Genomic DNA, 19,089 nt, shown 5'->3' with positions numbered 1-19,089 from the left:
TTTCTAACCACTTTATCCGATACACAGTCCCACACACCAGGGCTAATTTTCCCAGAAGCCACTTAACCTACAGTACCAGTATGTCTTTGGGCTGTGAGAGGAAATTGGATGAAAATTCACATGGATATTTGGAGAACATACAAACTCCAGAACTGAATTCAGGCCCCCAGTGCTATGAGGCATCAATGCTAACCACTGCATTGCCATGCCACTCTAATTCATTCTATATATATCTTTTATTTTGCAGGTTAACAATACATGCCGAATGCCCCATGCACCTGGAAGATTTTCCAATGGATGCACATGCATGTCCGTTAAAGTTTGGAAGTTGTAAGTTTCTATATTTTAAGCTTGCAGCTTTAGCTAAATACGAATAATGTATGTATGTATGCATACATATTTGAATATTTAGACATTGCTAAATATAGACTCGCACTATCAAATATTCCCATCATTTTATTAAATTCATGAATATGTGCATGCATTGTCTACAGTAGTTGGTATCAGAGTTTCCTTTAGGCATGGATAATGACATGATCGTAGGAGAGAGTGGGGTGGACTTTCTCTTATACATTGATTTTGGCATTGTCAAAAGATTGCTGATGAGTTTTTTTCTGAAATTATATACTGAACATTTAAAAAGCAACACCAAAATCCAAACCAGCCAATTCGATTGTATGATAATTTAAAAGAGATAAATGCTAATTGCTATAATTTATCAGCTGTTAATTGGCATTTGATGGGAAATGATGGCTCTAATTAATTTAACAAGTTATGTTTCACACTTTTAATTTGCATTTTGTTCCCTAGACCACTTCTCGTACTTAGAAGGTTGTGTTTATTAGAAAAGCCTTGCTGCCTGGTAGCTATTTCCCACAACAGCAAATTATGCTAACATTATTGATTGACCTTTTTATAATACTGTATGTTTTGATTAATGGAATACTATTATATGGTAATGTAGACAGTAAGTGACATACTGTACATGATCTGGAACAGATTTTTTTTATTGTGATATAGTCATTCATTAGCAGCCTACTGCCTTAATTTCAGATAATTACTGGATTGATTGTATTAGCAAACTCTGTTTGAAAATAATTTGTCAATCAAATAAAAAAACAGTAGTAGTGCATTATACTACAAAATGGTGATGATTAAACATTTGTTATGAAATTTCAACCTCCAAACCTACTAAATTAAAACTGTTCTGTTTACTTTTAAGTGAAACTGTAATACAGTATATTGTACTGAACACTTGTACAAAGAACTTTGAACCTTAACACTCACCTATGCCAAAAGATATTTTTACACATTGCCACATTGCACAACCTGTTTAATATTTCTTAAAAGTAATACATTTATTTTGGGGCTCCTTGACTTTGTATCCAAGTCACCAGATGTTATTTACTGTATATTTGCTTAATATTTACATTGTAATTGACAACCAATCTTGCAACATGGCTTGAATTATAGCCCTTGAGGTACAGTATCTATTCTATGCAATAATGCACAATTTCAAATTTCAGTTCATGTGTTTTCTATTACATTTTAATGTATGTATATTGCAACTGTTTATCACTTTTTCAAAATAATACAAGTCTGTTAGGTAATTAAATAGACATTTTGTTCCCTGGGAGGCATATGATTAAACATAAATTTCCAAGCACTTTGCCTGTTTTTAAAAGCACCTTTACTGTCCAGAAAGACATCACAGTTAAAAGTAATGTGCATATTAACAGAAACTAAATACAGTATCTTCATGCACTGACAATACATTAATTCAAATTCATCATAAAAGGCTATTAATGTTAAAACAAGCACATCAATTGTGTAATTGTCTAATAACAGAATTTAAATTCAGTAACAAAAACAGTGACTGTTATTTGTTCATAAAAGTTAATGATAGCAATGACCTTGTTATTATTTTTGTTAAGAGAGGACACATTAATATCACAGTCTGCAGGAAACAGCAGAACTAAGATAAATGTTTATTCAATAACAAAATAATATACAACCATTCACTGGAAAAATATATGTGAAATATAGTGATAAATCTAGTGTATAATCACATTTGGTTTAGTAAATCACAGCAGGGTGAGACAATAATTTTCATCTGGTTATTAACGATAAATCTCTGCTTAAAGTGTCAGATTAATTATATTTCCCTTAGTACTCTGTCATTACTTAAACAGATGAAAGAAGGCTCAGATGTTGTTATTGTTACTACTGTATGTAAAGATTTTCTCTATTTTGTAACGCATCTTCCCTTTTCATTAAGATATACTGTATGATACATTCAAAACTAGATTTTCTTTTCCCATTTTTATTCATGTAAATCTATCATGTTTTAATTTCCTTAAATTGTTAAAATTAAAATAGAACATCTATCCAAGCAAGTCCCTAAATTATAATGCCACTGCTAGTATTTGAGAGAAGCAATTCATGAAGATTCAGCAGAAGAGAAAGATTTGCTTTGTCACATCCTTTTTATATAAAACCAATCAACGTTACCATTTAAGTGAGCACAAAAGTCATTTTCTGTGCTCTTAGAAATCTAATATTGTTAGTTGTGCTGAAGGTAAGTAAAATATAGGAATCTCCATATTGCAAATAGATTTTTTACATCCTTTTGTCATACGACAGTGTTTGAAGGATGACTTGATGAGTGTTAAACCTTTTGTTCCCACAGACATAATGTACTGTTGACATCACACAATGTTTATTTTTTACAGTATAGTCCTGAAATACAAAATACTAAACGTTGAAAAGTACCATTATCTTTACAAGATTTGTAAAACATGTTTGTGCCCTGTGTTGTTATGAGTCAGTGATATAGTGAAGTGGATCCTACAGTATGTGAGATACGCTATAGTGTAAATAAAAGGAGAGATGGTTTGCCGGGCAAAGCTGCCAAATCCGAAATCCAAGAATTGCAGTCATATAGAAACAGCGAGCCCAGGAACTAATAAGTCCACAAACCATGAAAATCACACTGAGAAACAGGAGGTTGAGCTCAACGCCGGGTAAACCCAAATGCTGAGCGGAGATATAAGCCCACGCCAGTCTTAAGTATAGAAAGGCTGGAGGTGTGGTGATGAACAGCTATGGTGAGTGGTTAGGAGACCGGACGAGAAGAACGGCCTCTTAAAGGGGACGTGTATAAATTACTGGAAACCTTTGGGGTGGCTCCTGATTCCCTTGAGGGACAGTTGGGGAAATCATGTGAAAGTCCTGGATGAGCGTCTTTTAGGTGTCCAGAAGCGTTCCTCTGGTCCGTATTATTCCCAGTCCAAAAGATTGAAGTGTACCACGGTGCCACCGGGAATCCAGGATCTTATCAACTGTATAAGCGGGGAGACCATCTATGAGTTGGGGCGGAGGTGGTCAGGGTTGTGGTCGAGACAGAGGGGATCCGAGGAAGAGTTTAAGTAGGGAAATGTGAAACCCTAAGAGTGGGTGGCAGGGCCAGGCAGTAAGTCACTGGGGTAACTTGGGAAAGAATACAGAATGGCCCAGTGTAGAAAGGACCCAATTTGCGGGAGGCTTGTCTCAAAGGTAAGTTTTGGATGGGTTACCAGACAAACTGCCCTTGACGGAAGCAGGGTACAAGGAACCGTGGGTACCTGGGAATCTGGGATTGAGACAGAGATGAGGCCTGGTTGATATCCTAGGGCACATTGAAAATGACAGATTGGTACCTGAAGTAGAAAGTGAATTATGGGCATATTCAGCTCAGGGAAGAAGTCAGGCCCAATTGTCCTGGGTGGAAGAGACATAAGCGCGCAAGAAGGTTTGAAAATCTTGGTTAATGTGCTCTGACTGGCCATTAGCTTGAGTATGATACCCTAGGCTCCGAGGGACTTGCAGAAAGCTTTCCAAAATCTTGATATAAATTGAGGTCCGTGGCCCGAGACTACATCCTTGGGGATGCCATGTAGTCCAAGATGTGGGCAACAAAAAGATCAGCTAGTTCCCATGCTGTTGTTAAAGAAGGGAGGGGTATGAAGTGAGCTGATTTAGAGAACCTGTCCACAATAACCAAAATCTTCATGTGACCTTGATTTTCAGGTAGGTCCATGAAAAAGTCCACAGAAATATGTGACCAGAGGCATTCAAGGAATGGACAAGGGTTGTAAGAGGCCAGCCGACATGAGACAGGGGGACTTAGTTCTTGCACACACATGACAAGCTCTGACATATTCTGTTACATATTCTTTTATGGTTGGCCACCATAAAATGTTACATATTCTTTTATGGTTGGTCCCTTGAAATCAATTCAATGGTATGGCGAATTCCGGGGTGTAGAGCTAAGCGGGAGTCGTAGCCCCAACGCAGAACCGAAGATATGACTGAGTTGATGACAAATAGTCTATCAAGAGGACATTGCGGGGAAATCGAGTGGACAGTCAACGCACATTTGACCTCTTCCTCAATATTCCATCAAATTAGAGCTATGCACTTATTAGAGGGGAGGGTGGGTTAAGGATCTTGTTCCATCTCAGGAGGGTCGTGAAGGTAGGAAAGGGCATCTGCTTTAGTGTTCTTGGATCCCAGGATGTAATAAAAAAGCGGAAGTGAGAGAAAAATAGTGACCATTGGACTTCACGTCTATTTAATCATCTAGCAGATTGCAGGTAGGCTAGGTTTCTATGATCGGTGTATGCTATGAATGGGTGTTGACCCCCTCGAGCTAGTGTCTCCATTCTTCAAGGGCCAGCTTGATAACGAGGAGTTTGTGATTTCCCACATCGTAATTGATTTCCGCTGGCGATAATTTCCTGGAAAAGAAGGAATAAGGATGAAGGATGCCTTTTTCCCCATGACATTGTGAACATACAGGTCCCTGTAGTAATGAGGAATCTCAGAGATTTCAGACTGCAAGAGATCAGCTAGAGCTACCTTCATAGGTAAATGGCAGCATGATGATTTACATTGAGACCCCAAAGCCAGAAGTTCATTTTTTATAACCAGGAGATGTGTGGATTATGTTTATGTAACCAAGGATATCCTAAAAGAAAATATCCTAAAAGTGTGAGGGGTATTCCAGGAGAAGTAGTTGTAGTTCTTCTATATGCGTGGCCCCAATCTGAAGTGAGAGAGGGATTGTTTGTCAAGCAATCTGCCTAGAGGACACAGGAGAGCCATCAGCAGATTGAAATTGGAGTGGTGGCTGGACAGGCAGTAGTATAATGTTCCAGGCTTTAACAAGGGAAGTTGCCTGCTGCTCCTGAATCAACAAAAGCGAGAAGGGACATCTGATTATTGACCCTAGAGAGTACCGCAGGAAGAAAGAGGCCGGGCAAAGATTTATATGAAGATGACATTTCACTCGCTGGAAAAACGGTCTGAGAGTGTTGATCATGAGAATTTCGGTGTTTGATTGGACAGGATGCCCGGAGATGTCCCAAGTGGAGGTGTGGTGGTGAACAGGGATGGAGAGTGGTTACGTGATTGGACGACAAAAACGGCCTCTTAAAGGGGTCATGTTCAGATTACGGGAGACCGTGACGTATTATTTTGTTATGGAGAAGGCAGTTTGCCTGTAGCTTGCCCAAAATTGAAACAAAAATCTTAAGGAATATGACTGACTCAAATCCCAGAAAGGGCAGTTTTTTATATAAACATTTCTTAGAAGTTGCTTAATGAGAACCTGTGACCAATATGATGCCTCTATCCTACACAGATGTAGATAGCTATGAGGTTTATATGGTATACTTAAAAAATAGAAATGTACTTGGTTTATAGTAGGTGTTCAAGTAGGGAGCTGTTTCAGCTGTAAGGCTGCAAAGGACCAAGTAAAGAAGGAAACTTTTCAGTGTGGAATTAACCTTAATTTGTTCCTCTTTTATATTTCCAATATACTGGAAATATAAAGATCTTAATCTTATATTAGGCATATTTTTATATCGCTCAGAACTTTGAGTTTACTTTTTGTTTATTGATCTGTAATACATGAGAGAGAATAATATTTAGGTTTAATAAGGATTTGGTTTAACCCACTTGGTTAAGAAGTAACCTCCTGGCCAAATGAGGAGGAGACTCAACCTCCATTGAGAGAGAGGAGTTAAGCAAGGGCAAGCTGTAAAAAAACGAAGTTGAAATTTTCAAAGATGTGTGTGCACGATTTATGTCTATAGCAGAAGTTGGTAATGATTGTGATTTAAAACATCTAGATGAATGTGGCTTGTCTGTCGCCATACTCCCAAACGTCAGTTAAGAACTTCCATTGATTCAATATTTTTTTGAATATCAATGTACAGTAACTAACAATATTTTGTCCAACTAACATCCTTAGCATTTCTTACTTTGCAGCATAAAGCTAAGTTGTGGTAAGATTTGGACAGAAGTAAATGCAGTTCCTCTTGTTACTGTGATCAGCTCTGAACCCTCAGAAAGCTTTGTCTCACAGAAAAATGAAAAAGAACAAAAAATAGGTCCATACCCCAGTCAAACCCCTGGGAACGTGTAATTCCAAAGTGAATTGGCCATATGGATACTTTATCAAATTTTCATATTTTTAAAAATGTTCTTGCACAGCCACATTCCTGATTATTTCTGTCACCTTAATGAGCTTTGATATAAAGAATTCTGATGTGCTTATTTTAATGAGAACTTTTTAAAATGCTTATTTCTGGTTTCACAAGGTAAAGTTATCACATTTTTTAAATTGTTTTTCTGTTTTCATAAAACATCTACAACATAGCTTGATGTATTTGCAATCAAATATTAGCATGAATGTCACATGAAGGAAGAGGTTTTTTTTAATGACTCTCTCCTCTACTTCCTTTCCCCAGATGCTTACACAAACTCTGAGGTGGTTTATATCTGGACGAATGGAGTTGACAATTCTGTGTCAGTGGCTGAGGATGGCTCTCGTTTGAATCAATATGACTTGTTAGGTCATGCTATTGGCACAGAAGTCATCAGCTCCAGCACAGGTAGCTTCACGTCAAACTTTAAGAAAAAAGTTTTTTTCATCTTTTAGTGTCATTGCCTTATTTTTGTGTTAAATCTCACTTCCCTCCAGTTTTGTTGTCACTTCAATTTAAAGTTTCAAATTTCATTTGTGTGCTTTGCAGAGTAATTTAGCTATTCTTCAACAGAGTGTTGTTTATTTTGCAAATTGCTGACATTGATTGGCTTCTTCAACTGTTATATACTTGGGTCATTGTTGTCTCAGCAAAGTTGGAAGAGATGCTGGTTTTTTTAGCAGTTTCGTTGATCTTTTGATGCTCTTAGTTTTCTTCCAGAGAAAAACTTTTTTAGGAATGTATCGTTTGCTTCCTAAGTAGTCAATCAATAAAAGTCAGAGAATGAAAAAATACTGTATAAATGATTATTTGAAAATATATTATATAAATAATAATCTTAAAGATTTTTATTAATTATAAAGATAATTACATTTCTAGGGCAAGATTATATCCCACCAATTGCACTTGAAATAACATGAGAGGTTATTCATAAGCCATTAATTCAACTCTTTGATAAATTACTCAAAACAGGGGAAGCATCCATGGCCTAGAAAATATTTAATATAATGCCCATTGAAAAAATGGTGACACAACTGAACTAAGTAATAGTTCAGTTGGGTACCTGCGTCAGCATGTGTAGGCAGCAAAGGAACAATAGGTTTATTCCATGTTGAAAAGACACCTGAAGATGGCTTCACGGCTCTTTTCAGTATGGAAATATTTGTTCCTCTAAGTAATTCCAGACAAATAAGTAATTCCAGACAAATAATTTCCAAATTATGAAAACATTTATTACACCTTAACTGCAGATGCAGGGATCTAGGATGTGCAAGGTATCAGTAGGTATACCACAACAGACACAGATTCAAGAGCAGCATCACTTTTAAAAAAATAATAATCTGACTGTACTACTTTGTAAAACTGCAAAAGGTGCAGTGAATTCTTAAAGAACAGCAGGTTTATGTGGTTGTCATACAAACCAGTGTAGAATGAAATGTTTATGAATTAACCTATTATTGCTTTGCTGCACAAATCATACTGTATACTGTACATACTAACAACAAACAATTTCAATTTAAATATAATGATTACATTGTTGAGAGAGGATGTTGTTTCCACATTGCTACCACAACTCCAAATGAGATATATCACCATGCTGTATAACATGTATAACAATAATAGAATTTGTGTTTTTTAATTACATACAGTACAGTACTGTAGAATTATTGATAAATACATATACAAAGTATATGTAGTATGTAGTATATGTAGAAAACAGAGATTCTTAATTTAATCTTAATTATAAAAATATGTTACACATATTGTGTTTAAAAGCAAATAAACACATAAAACAGAGCTCACTTTGCACTTTGTTTTGAACAATATATTAAATTGTTAAGATTGAAAATTGCCATCATATTTCTGAAGTACTGTATGCACCACACAAAAACATATTTTAATTATCACTTAGGAAATAGTGGTGTAAATAATTTCATCTAGTTTCAGGCAGTCTGATATATAGTTGATATATTGATATTTGTGGATATTATGTCACGGTATTCTTTAACTCGATACTCTTGCTAATTTTGACATTACTTTGCTCCATCTAACTGTTATCATATGTGATAAATGGTAATGTTACGTATGTGAGACGTTGGGAAATGTAGTTTTTTGTCTTTGTTTTTGGCTAATGCACTAAATTAAAAACTAGATGCTGTACTTGGTGAGAGATATACTTAATGTTCAGCATTAAAGAGATCCTTTAAAAAATGAAAGCTGGTTAAGAAATGTAAAATTACTAAATACCTATTAAAAATCCAAAAGTATTTTAAATATTTGTATTTTGTCTTTGTTCCCTCATGTTAGAGTCAAAATATATAGTAAAAGTCAAAACGTACAGTCTAATAAGGCCTGGGTGGGACCTGTAGGTCAGCATGACTGAAAAGATAAGTACATCTGTATGAGTAGTAATTAGTAATAATAGTAGTAATAACTTCTAAAACTTCAGAAAACAAATACCATTGTCACTTGCTGCTGATCACAATTGCTTAGCTGCTGCCCAGTTCATGGAAACGTTCCATTGTGTATCACCATTTAGATGATGGGAATAAATTAGATATACAAAGAGAATAATTTTTAATTAAAATTCTTCAGGTATTTACGACACATTGTGTGGAATGAACTATTCTAATTGATAAAGTATGAACAAGAGACTCTAGTTGGAAACTAAACTTTTATTCTTTGCATTCCTAGGTGTAGCCTACTGTACTTCCTGCAGTCACCAAACAGAGATTACTATACATATAGGAACAAAGGATGTGGAATAGGCCGAGGCCTTATTATTTATTTTGACCGCTAGCTTTGACATGAAGGGAGAAAGAACAGGAAGTGTATTAGAAACCAAATACATGGACAGAAAAACGCTCCCAAAATTCCACACATGTACAGTATACTTACCAATAATAAGAAGTATTACCATTACTTCCATTATTACTACCACTACTAATAATAATAACACTCCATGCACAGAGCTGGACCACAGACGTATATCAGTGAGAAATTAGGCTTTACTTGACACTTAGACAGTACATTAAAGAAAATAGGGACTCCCCTCCACCAATGTGTGATGCAACGGTACCACACATTACCACACATCAGCTATCAGTGCAGAGGTGAGAAGAGTAATGAAGCCAGTTCATAGAGGGTGATTATTAGGAGGTCGTTATCGATAAACTATTTAGCCAGGACACCAGGATAACATCCCTACTCTTTTCTGGAAACCCCCTGGCATTTTTAATGACCACAGAGAGTCAGGACCTCTGCTTTACATCTCATCCCAAGGATGGCAACTTTTTATCATAGTGTCCCCATCACTCTACTTGGGCATTAGGACCCAAATAGACCACAGTGAGTGCTCCCTACTGGTCCCACTGACAAGTCTTCAAGAAACAACCTTAGCTTTTACAGGAGATCTCCTCGATCCATTTACTGACCAGATTCACACCTGCTTAGTTACAGTGGTCTGCCAGTTGTGAGTTGCAGGGTGATATAGCTCTAGACTATATCACCCTGTACTCTGATATATACCATTTATCACATACAGTATCAGTTCTATCAAGCAAAAATAACGTCAAAGTTACTGAGTTAAAGAATTCTGTAAAGTAATATATTGTAGTGTTTTTGGCTCCATTCATGGCATGTGATCCTCTTTTCAGAAAAAATCTTACAATTAAAAATGGTATCTATGTATTCTATGTGTTTCTTTAACATAAGTAGAATAAAATATGTTACATTTTAAAGAAATACGATTATTAAACTAGGGGGAAAAAACAGATTAAATGAAGCTACCATTTCAGTTACATCTAACACAACATTAGTGCCACCTAGCGATCTGGTTTGAGTAGTGATGGACTGAAAGCGGTATGCCGGAAAGGGCTGTGGATTACATGAGAATGCTGTAATTCTGCTAACATTTGACACACATTCTAGTTGCCTGCATCTTTACATTGCTACTAAGATATATAGTAAGGATATACAGCACAGTTAAAGAATTAAAATCAAGAGAGGTTATGTTAAAAGTGTTCGATACACTGTCTTTTTTTCTAGTTTCTGTCTTATTCTGTCTTTTTCATTTCTAAAACAACAGAGAAACCTTCAGCTTGTGAACATACATAGAGGTATATGTATGACATATACAGCTATTATATGTCACTTTTCATTGGCTAAAAATACTTTGATACTGTACACAAAGCCAGTAGCTCATCCTAGTTTGTATATGCAGCAAGTGGGTCTGATAAAGTGTACACATGTCCTCATAAAAAATGAAAAGTCTTTAAGTATGATAAGAAGGTATGCCTTATCCCTTGTGATACTACCCCTTTGCGTATGACCATATTAACTGTGTAATTGTGCAGGTAATGACTCTGATCAAAATTAATAATGATCGTCCTAGGGAAGTCTCTCTTCTTATTTTTTTATTCCTGGAGGTAAAAAAGCTGACCCCAGAAGTAATGACATAGAGTTGTGAATATCTCCCTCCACTAATTGTTATTGCAGTTCTACTGAGATTAATTCCATGAATTAATACTCATAAGCAGAATATTTCAACTCTTAATATTTTAGCTTTGTACTTGTGATTTAAGCATTGTGTCTGGACAGACCATGAGCATGTAAATAATTCATGTGTTTTCTCTTTCCCTCAGGAGAATATATAGTGATGACAACATATTTCCATTTGAAAAGGAAAATTGGCTATTTTGTGATTCAAACTTACCTTCCATGCATCATGACTGTCATCTTGTCTCAGGTTTCCTTCTGGCTAAACAGAGAATCAGTTCCTGCACGCACTGTTTTTGGTGAGCCTAATCTTTCTTTAACCTTGAAACATTTTGAACAAGCAATTCAATCTGGATGTGGGACAGAAATTCATATTCAGCTGTTATTTAAATTATGCAGTTATATCAAGGATGACTGTAAATCCGATCTTTCTCTAGAAGTAGCTGTGCCATGATGTTTTGTTCTTTACTTCAATAATGTATTAATTTGTTTTAGTGCAGCTAGGAAATTTGTAATCAGGAGACATGTTTTAATTGGGACTAAAAAGCATTCTATGGAATATAGAGTAATACAGCCAGTTATATTAAGCACACATTGCAAGGTAAAATGTTCTAACACTAGCAGAAGTCTAGAGTAATTTGTATTGATTCTTCAAATGTGCAGGTTACAACTCTGCTTGGAAAACCTACTCTTACACCTACTGTATAAGCAGCTAAAGTCATTCCACCTTAGGCTTCTTCTTACCTGTATGAGTTTAAAGCATGAATGAAATTAGGCCAAAATGATTATTTACACAAATGTATTAACAGAGGTCAGGATGTCCTTTCTACAAGAACAAGCATATTAACACAGGCTATACTAGGTCATTAATACTGTATGTATTGTACAAAATAAATACATTGAGGAACAATTGTTTCAATTGATCAACCCTTAGTTAATCTTGGGTTATATACTCATCCAAACCTATTACAAAAATTAAATGTTTTAATAAAACATGAATATATTTTCATATACTATATATACAATATAATATTGCAATCCAATGTAAAATGTTCTAGTTTGCACTGAAACTAAACTGAAACAGTTAAATTACTGTACCTTTGCAAAATAGAAATGTATGCATTGTACGTGAAACCATACAATTATGCTATGTTATGTGGTAGAAATAATTCTGTAGGATATCTGAATTTCAGGTTAAACCTTTCATGAAAAACCTTTCAGTCTACAGCCTTTTAAGCTAACCTGTTACTCGATTTGAAATCCTCAGCAATAAAGTTAATCCGAAATCTCATAAATGTTTTTAATTTAAAGTTGCTGAAATAGATATATTAAGCACTCATATTTAGCATCATCATTTCCAACTCAGATATTTCACTATTCATTCTCAGGAATAATGGGTGCCTAAAAGGAATTTTTATATATTTTTATAGATGATGCTTATGCCAGCACAAATTTTTTGAAGAGGAGAGTGTGTCGATTCTTAACTGCAACTGTATGCAATATATATCTTGCTTCCAAAATGTAAGAAGAAAAACACATTAAAACAGTCCACAGTACTGTACATTGTCACACGTACATTACAAATAAAATAACACACCATGCCACAAATAATCTTGCCAAATTCTGAAGGTTTTCATCTTTATTGGGTTGGGTTAGAAGGGTGTCCTAGAACTGGAATTTGTAAGATGGTTGCATTGTCCTTCATACACCGTTTTACAAAACAGTATGCAGCACATCTGTCAGCCAAATATATTTCCCCCAACCATTTTGCATGTCTACTGATTCTAGAGTGCCAAGTTGAGACAAGAGGTGTCTGGTTTTCCAAATTCTTTTAGCCTGAAATTTAGATATTTCAAAGAAGCAGAAAAGAAACTAAATTGTAGCTATTTTAGATAAGCAGTATTGACTTTCCATGTGTTTCCAGTGCTTTAGTAAACTGTTATTGCTACATTTCTCCTTCAAACAGTGGTCAGGTGGTGATCTTGTTTTTAGACCATTCTGTCTCTGCTTTTAGTCTTGGTGCTTTTGCTTTTAGGCTGTGGTGTGAAAACAACTAATTTGCTCAAGACACAGTAAAGTCAGTCCACAAGACTAAGAAGGTCATGCACTTATCCATGCTATTTGTCTTCACCAACATGCTCTTTTTTTTGTGAAACATCACCAATTGGATGTTTTCTGTGTATTTGCTGCAAATGATTATTTTCTTAAATGAAAAGAGCATATTGCCTTCTTTTTTCCCATAAGACCTCAATTATTTCAGATGAATGTTAAAATCATGTTTCAAGTGTGTTTCACTAGCAGGCTTGAATATGCAGGCTAATCAGTGATTTAGAGCGTAACAATGTCTAGCACACAAACATTTACCCAGAAGGAACCTCCATCTACATACTTAATTCTCAGCTGAAGAAACTCCAGGAAGAATTCCCTTGCCGTGAAGGTGACTGTGGAAAAGAAACTAGTAAAGCTTGGGAAAAAAAAAATAGAAATCACACAGAAATTATTCAAAACTGAAGTGAATGCACTGTAACATCTTTTAATTCTAATTGAGTTATGTAGGGTTGTTTATGTGCCTTATTTTCAATGAATGATGATGATAGAGCTCATTTATGTGAGATCAACAAAAAGATAAAAAAATAAATTGTATTTATAGGTGGGGTGGTTGAAATAAGAAATTAAACCCATAAACCAGCTGAATTTCTTAAACATTGCACACTCAATGAACTACTCAAAGCCCGGATTTATGTATTACAAACTCCCAAAAGTCACATATAAGTTGACAATTAATTAATAATTGAATGTAGATTTCTACTTGGAGAAGTGCCAGATCTCTGGAAAAATATTGCAATCCTCGATATGACATGATCTTTCTGTGGAAAATGATTTTTGTAATTTACAGAACATATCCATATGTATTACATGATTTATGCTTCCAGCTGAAAAAACTGTACAAGAATGTCTCTCTAGATGCAAGGAAGAATTTTCTACTGTTTATAGCATTAAAACTCTTCTTGCACAGTTCAGTTCTCAAGATTTAGTATTATTAGCAGTTATCAATGTTTTCATAATGCCCTTATGTTCAAGTGTCCTTTTTTACTTCAGTAATTGCAGTTCACAGTTTAGCTTTACCAACAACAAAACAAGAAGAATGCTTCAATGACACATTTATCACACAATAAAAGCATTTTCAATTAAATTACCAAACATTGCACAGCACAGGCTAGCATAATTAAGCATTCTTGGTTGCCATTAGTCATTGAAAAGTTGTCATGAACAAGAACAAGGCCATGTCAGTCCTATATTTGTGTCTAGGAAGCAGGTGAAAACAACTCAAGTGGCATAATTGCCTATATTTGCTTTGGTGGACAATATTATTTTATTTATCTTGAATGCATTCTTTCCCCAACAAAAAATAAATAAATGAAGTGAACTGCACAATGACCTATCATAGATTTTGATTTCTCACTGCATTTATTTTCATTTTGTCTATGCTGTTTTTTTCTTATTATTTTGTATTGTGGTCAATCAATGGAATTTGTCACTTCAATATGAAATAGATAAGCTGAATAATAACATTTTGTTAACAGACACCTTGTCAAGAAAAAATAAAACTTTTAGATTTGACTTAAGTCAAAAGGGGCAGTCTAAGTGACAAGACATGAAATATTGACCTGAGAAGTCAGAGTCATTTTTTCTTTTTTTGTTTTTGTAACCTTAAGCTGCCTCTCATTTATTGTATTGCAAATAAGGTTATTGGTGTCAAAATGGTGCGCTCAGGATCTGTTTTTGTCATCAGACGCTTCAGACTTTTTCTGCTCCTATTATTTTCACATTGCATTATCAGGTCTATTTGCTGGTTGCAAGATGTTGGAAACATGCAGACCCTATCCAATAATATTGTTCCCTTTGTCGTCCACATCAAGAGTTGTGCTTCACTAAACAGGCATGGTTCGCTGGAATCCATGCTTGATTAATCACACTACTGACATATAAAGTCCAGGCTATCTTAACAGATGGCTAGAATCTGTTACTGTCTCTGTGGGAGAAGTTATGCTACATGCACTTTATCAATAAAAGGATTTTTAGGTATTTTTAATATGTGGAACCCAAGTCTCATTGAGGGTACATGTATATGGAAAAGCTACTGTAAACCATAGTAATGCATTAAATCTGTAGCTATTATTAAAGATTTTAATGGGCCCAAAACATCAATCAATCATGGTTAACTGTATTTTATGTAACAAGGAAACAAGGAAAACAACCCTCGAGGAAGGTGTTTAAAGAAACAGTCCTCACACGCATTGTATTTTACAAACATTTAATATACAATAACATGCAATGAAAAAAAAAAGTACAATAGTACAATTCCAGAACACACCTTTGTCCATTAGCCTATCGTTAACTGTGATATTTAAGAGGCCTTTGAATATGAACAAAAAATGGTAGGATAATTACAAAACCAAAAGGAAAATATTTTGAGGGAGAAAGAGCAACAGATCTAAAAGGACATCCACAAGGAGAAATGTGTTTTGACCTCATAGTTAGCATGAACACCATAATCAGCTGTAATGTTACAAAATAAAGTGAGGGGGGGCCCATATATGAATGATAGTCAGGTTCCTAGATGCTTATGAAAAACATGACTTGCAAATATGGTACATTCGATATCAGTGCCATTGCCATACTGGAATGTGCATCCAGAAATTGTGTGTAATTACTCTACTTCACATTTAATTCTGTGTTTGTACAAGCTGCTTTTTTACATATTGAACTAACCTTAACTAGCCTTAACAATGAATTTCTGCACATTTTCACACTGAGAGGTCTGGTTTTGAGGACTTGTCTCTGATAGACATAATGACTGTCTAAATGGAGCATCTGAGCTGAGTGTTTGCATGTCTGAGGCAGCACAATAATCCTTTTTAGGTCATTTTAAATTTTAAAGTTGGGATCTGTATTATGTATTATAAGAGCTGCTTGCTTGAATGAAGCTACTTGCTGTCATGGTTTCTGTATGGTGTCAACTAACGTTTTGTATCTTCTGTTTCCTACAGGTGTCACCACTGTCCTGACCATGACCACCCTAAGTATCAGTGCAAGAAATTCTTTACCCAAAGTGGCATATGCCACGGCTATGGACTGGTTTATGGCCGTCTGCTATGCTTTTGTGTTTTCGGCCCTTATTGAATTTGCCACAGTGAACTACTTCACCAAACGGAGTTGGGCATGGGATGGAAAGAAAGCTATGGAGGCCCAGGAGCTACGCGTGAGTGCCTTCTTTAATATAGTCCAAGGCACATTAACCTGTCGTGCCTTCAATGAAATATATAAAACCTGTTATATTAAAACCTGCATTTAGAATGGGGTGGCACAGTGGTGCAGTGCTTAGCATTGCTGACTCCCAGGTCTGGGGAACTGGGTTCAATAGGGTGTTGTTTGAGTGGCGTTCATACAGTATATCAGTTTCCTCCCACAGTCCAAAGCCATACTGGTAAGATAATTGACTTCTGGGAAAATTTACCCTTGTGTGAGTGTGTCTGTGTTTGGGTCCATGTGCCCTGCGATACATTGGTATCCCAAAAAGAGTGTTTCCAGCCTCGTATTAGATAAAGCGGTTCATAAATGAATGGATGTATTTAGCATGGGAAACAAAAAAGTCTGAACTTATCAACTAAGAGTTTCCAAACTGTTAGAATTCAAGTTCTTGAGTGACTTTTTCCATGTTGTTTAAATTCTACAGACAAAGGTTTTATCATCTATTATAGAAGTTATTTGACACCAGGATGAAGATGTTGTGTACCACAAATTTCTTGGTGGAACAGACATTTATGGGAAACATAAATCTCAAAATAATATTTTCTCCCTTGAAGCCATGAGTAAACCTATTCAAATTACTTTTTGCGTGTTTTTCAGATTTTGCTGTATCCTGTGCACAATTATCTGTTGTTGCTTTTGAGTACTGTAGATTGTTTGCTATCTATTCCAGTACAAATAACCTCAGACAAGAGCACTTGAAGCTAATTGTTAGGATGTGTGCATACAGTAGCCTGTTTCTAAAGTGCTTTGAAAAAGCATTAAACCTAAACCTAAGAAGCACTGATCTACGATAATAGTTTTTTACAATGTGCCTTGAGTAAACCACAAACAATAACTATGAACATACAGAAAATTAGTAAAAGGAGGGGCAAACTTTCATGACCTCTTGAATAAAGTAATTTTTCACAGAAGGAAATATATGTACTGTTTTATTCAACCTTTTTTAAAACTGAGTGATCAAAAAATAAAAAAAAAACATGAAGAGGCTAGGAGCTCCAAGATGTTACGTCTATTACTTAAATTACCTTTTTACATTAGAACACCTGCTTATTATAATTTATCTTCAATTTATGGCAAAAATATTAATTCCTCAATATTCCAGCATCCATTTGACAGAACTGTGTAGTATATAACAGTACACCGTATTTTAAGAGAGAAAAAATATTTTATCTGAAATAGATGAGAAAATGTTTACAGTAAATCCAGACAACCTTCTACATGGTATATTTAAAAAATTTAGATTTTTATTTTTTATTTAATGACATTACAATAGTTCATTTTACATTGTATTTTGTGAGCATTTCCATTACTATCAAAATACCATCACAGATGTATGATCCATAGGGTGTTCATTTTCTTTTTTGTTTTTTTAACGATATTCCAATATAATAGCTCAGCTGCAATTAAACAGAAAGCAAGGAAGGGACTTGAATTTGAATATGGGTTAGGCAGATTAGGGCTGGTGGGAATCAAAAGCTGTACTTTTGCCTCAAAAGCGAATTGCTGTGCGATACAAAGTCGACTTTATAGTTTCATATATGGAAATGTACTTCATGTTTAATCTAGAAAATAACTCTTGGTGTATTGGTAAGGCACATCAACACTGTCTGTGAGACTTGGTACTGTGTGGACTTAAAGTGATGGATGGTAACATATGTACACCACATTCTCTGGGTGACAAGCGACATCCTAGAGAAGGTTTAGAATTGAATACAACAATAGTGTACAGTACAGTATATAGAAGTTAATGTATAAAGTCAACAACTTGCTTCTATTGATACTTCAGATTTCAAAGGTGGCTTGTCTGTTACACTAGAGATTGTCTTTGTTTGCAAATGTTTTAAAATAAATTCAAGTGAATATTTGAAGAACGTGTATTTTTTACAATATTTAATATTTGAACATGTCAAACATTGAAACTGCTATAAATGTCTGACTGGCATTTAAATTAATTGCCCCAGGTACTTTGTTTAAGTCTTCGAATTTCTTACGGAAGGAGAAGAACGGGTAGTGCTGTACATAGAAAGCTTACACATGAAGGGTGAAAATAAGGCAGGACAAAGTCAACTGCATATTTCTTTAATGACAGGTGTAGAGTGGTAATAAACATGGTAGGTTAATGGACTACAGACATTGATGAATTGTTGATAAATGGATTAGGTCAAAAGGTGCCAGTTATTAAAGGCTGATAAAAGTCTGCATAAAAATTAAGGAATAAAAAGCAAGTTGCTGTTGTTGAAAGCACTGAATTTCATCCTGCCCTTTATTATGATACTGTAAAAGGACCAAAGTACAATAAATTATGTTTCTTAGTACTAATAGCATTTGTTTGTTGAAGCTTTTCCTTCTCAGATGTTAATATAAAATTAGATGTAAATATAGAAACAACCAAAAATTTTCAGGATCATTTTTCAGTGCATTAATGTACAAAATTTGGTTTCTGAACCCAATGAAAACCAGTGAATTCTACTACACTTTTTTCACCATAAAGTGAATTTATGTTACAACTGAGTATGAACAAGGTGAAGATTGTTCTGAATGCGATAAACTCCCCTCCAGGTCTTTTACCAGGCAATTCAAATCTGAATGCCCCTTGGGACTCTACTTTCCCACAGTGAAAATGAGATACAGCAGCTTTATTGTGTATGTTTCTTTTTTTTCTTTTTCTGTCCTTCAAATCAGCATGTTCTTGCCCTCCCCCATTTCTTGTTACTTTGGAGCTGTGCCCCACGTTGTCCATCCCACAGTG

The 19,089-nt window shown here is 35.3% G+C and overlaps 1 protein-coding gene across 2 annotated transcripts in view; it reads left to right on the top strand.

Moving 5' to 3' along the window:
* Window positions 1–19,089, top strand: part of gabra3 (gamma-aminobutyric acid type A receptor subunit alpha3) — a 151,899-nt gene that overhangs the window by 105,642 nt on the left and 27,168 nt on the right. For both annotated transcript variants that reach the window (XM_015351059.2, XM_015351060.2), the window contains exons 6-9: window positions 248–330; window positions 6,795–6,938; window positions 11,174–11,326; window positions 16,079–16,290. In XM_015351059.2, the coding sequence (XP_015206545.2) occupies window positions 248–330; window positions 6,795–6,938; window positions 11,174–11,326; window positions 16,079–16,290 (592 nt within the window). The remainder of the gene's footprint in view (window positions 1–247; window positions 331–6,794; window positions 6,939–11,173; window positions 11,327–16,078; window positions 16,291–19,089) is intronic.

Source organism: Lepisosteus oculatus, chromosome 8 (assembly GCF_040954835.1).
Source record: "Lepisosteus oculatus isolate fLepOcu1 chromosome 8, fLepOcu1.hap2, whole genome shotgun sequence".
In the NCBI taxonomy this organism is placed as follows: Eukaryota; Metazoa; Chordata; class Actinopteri; order Semionotiformes; family Lepisosteidae; genus Lepisosteus; species Lepisosteus oculatus.
The sequence above is the reverse complement of the archived record's forward strand: the minus strand, read 5'-3'. Positions and strand labels throughout refer to the sequence as shown.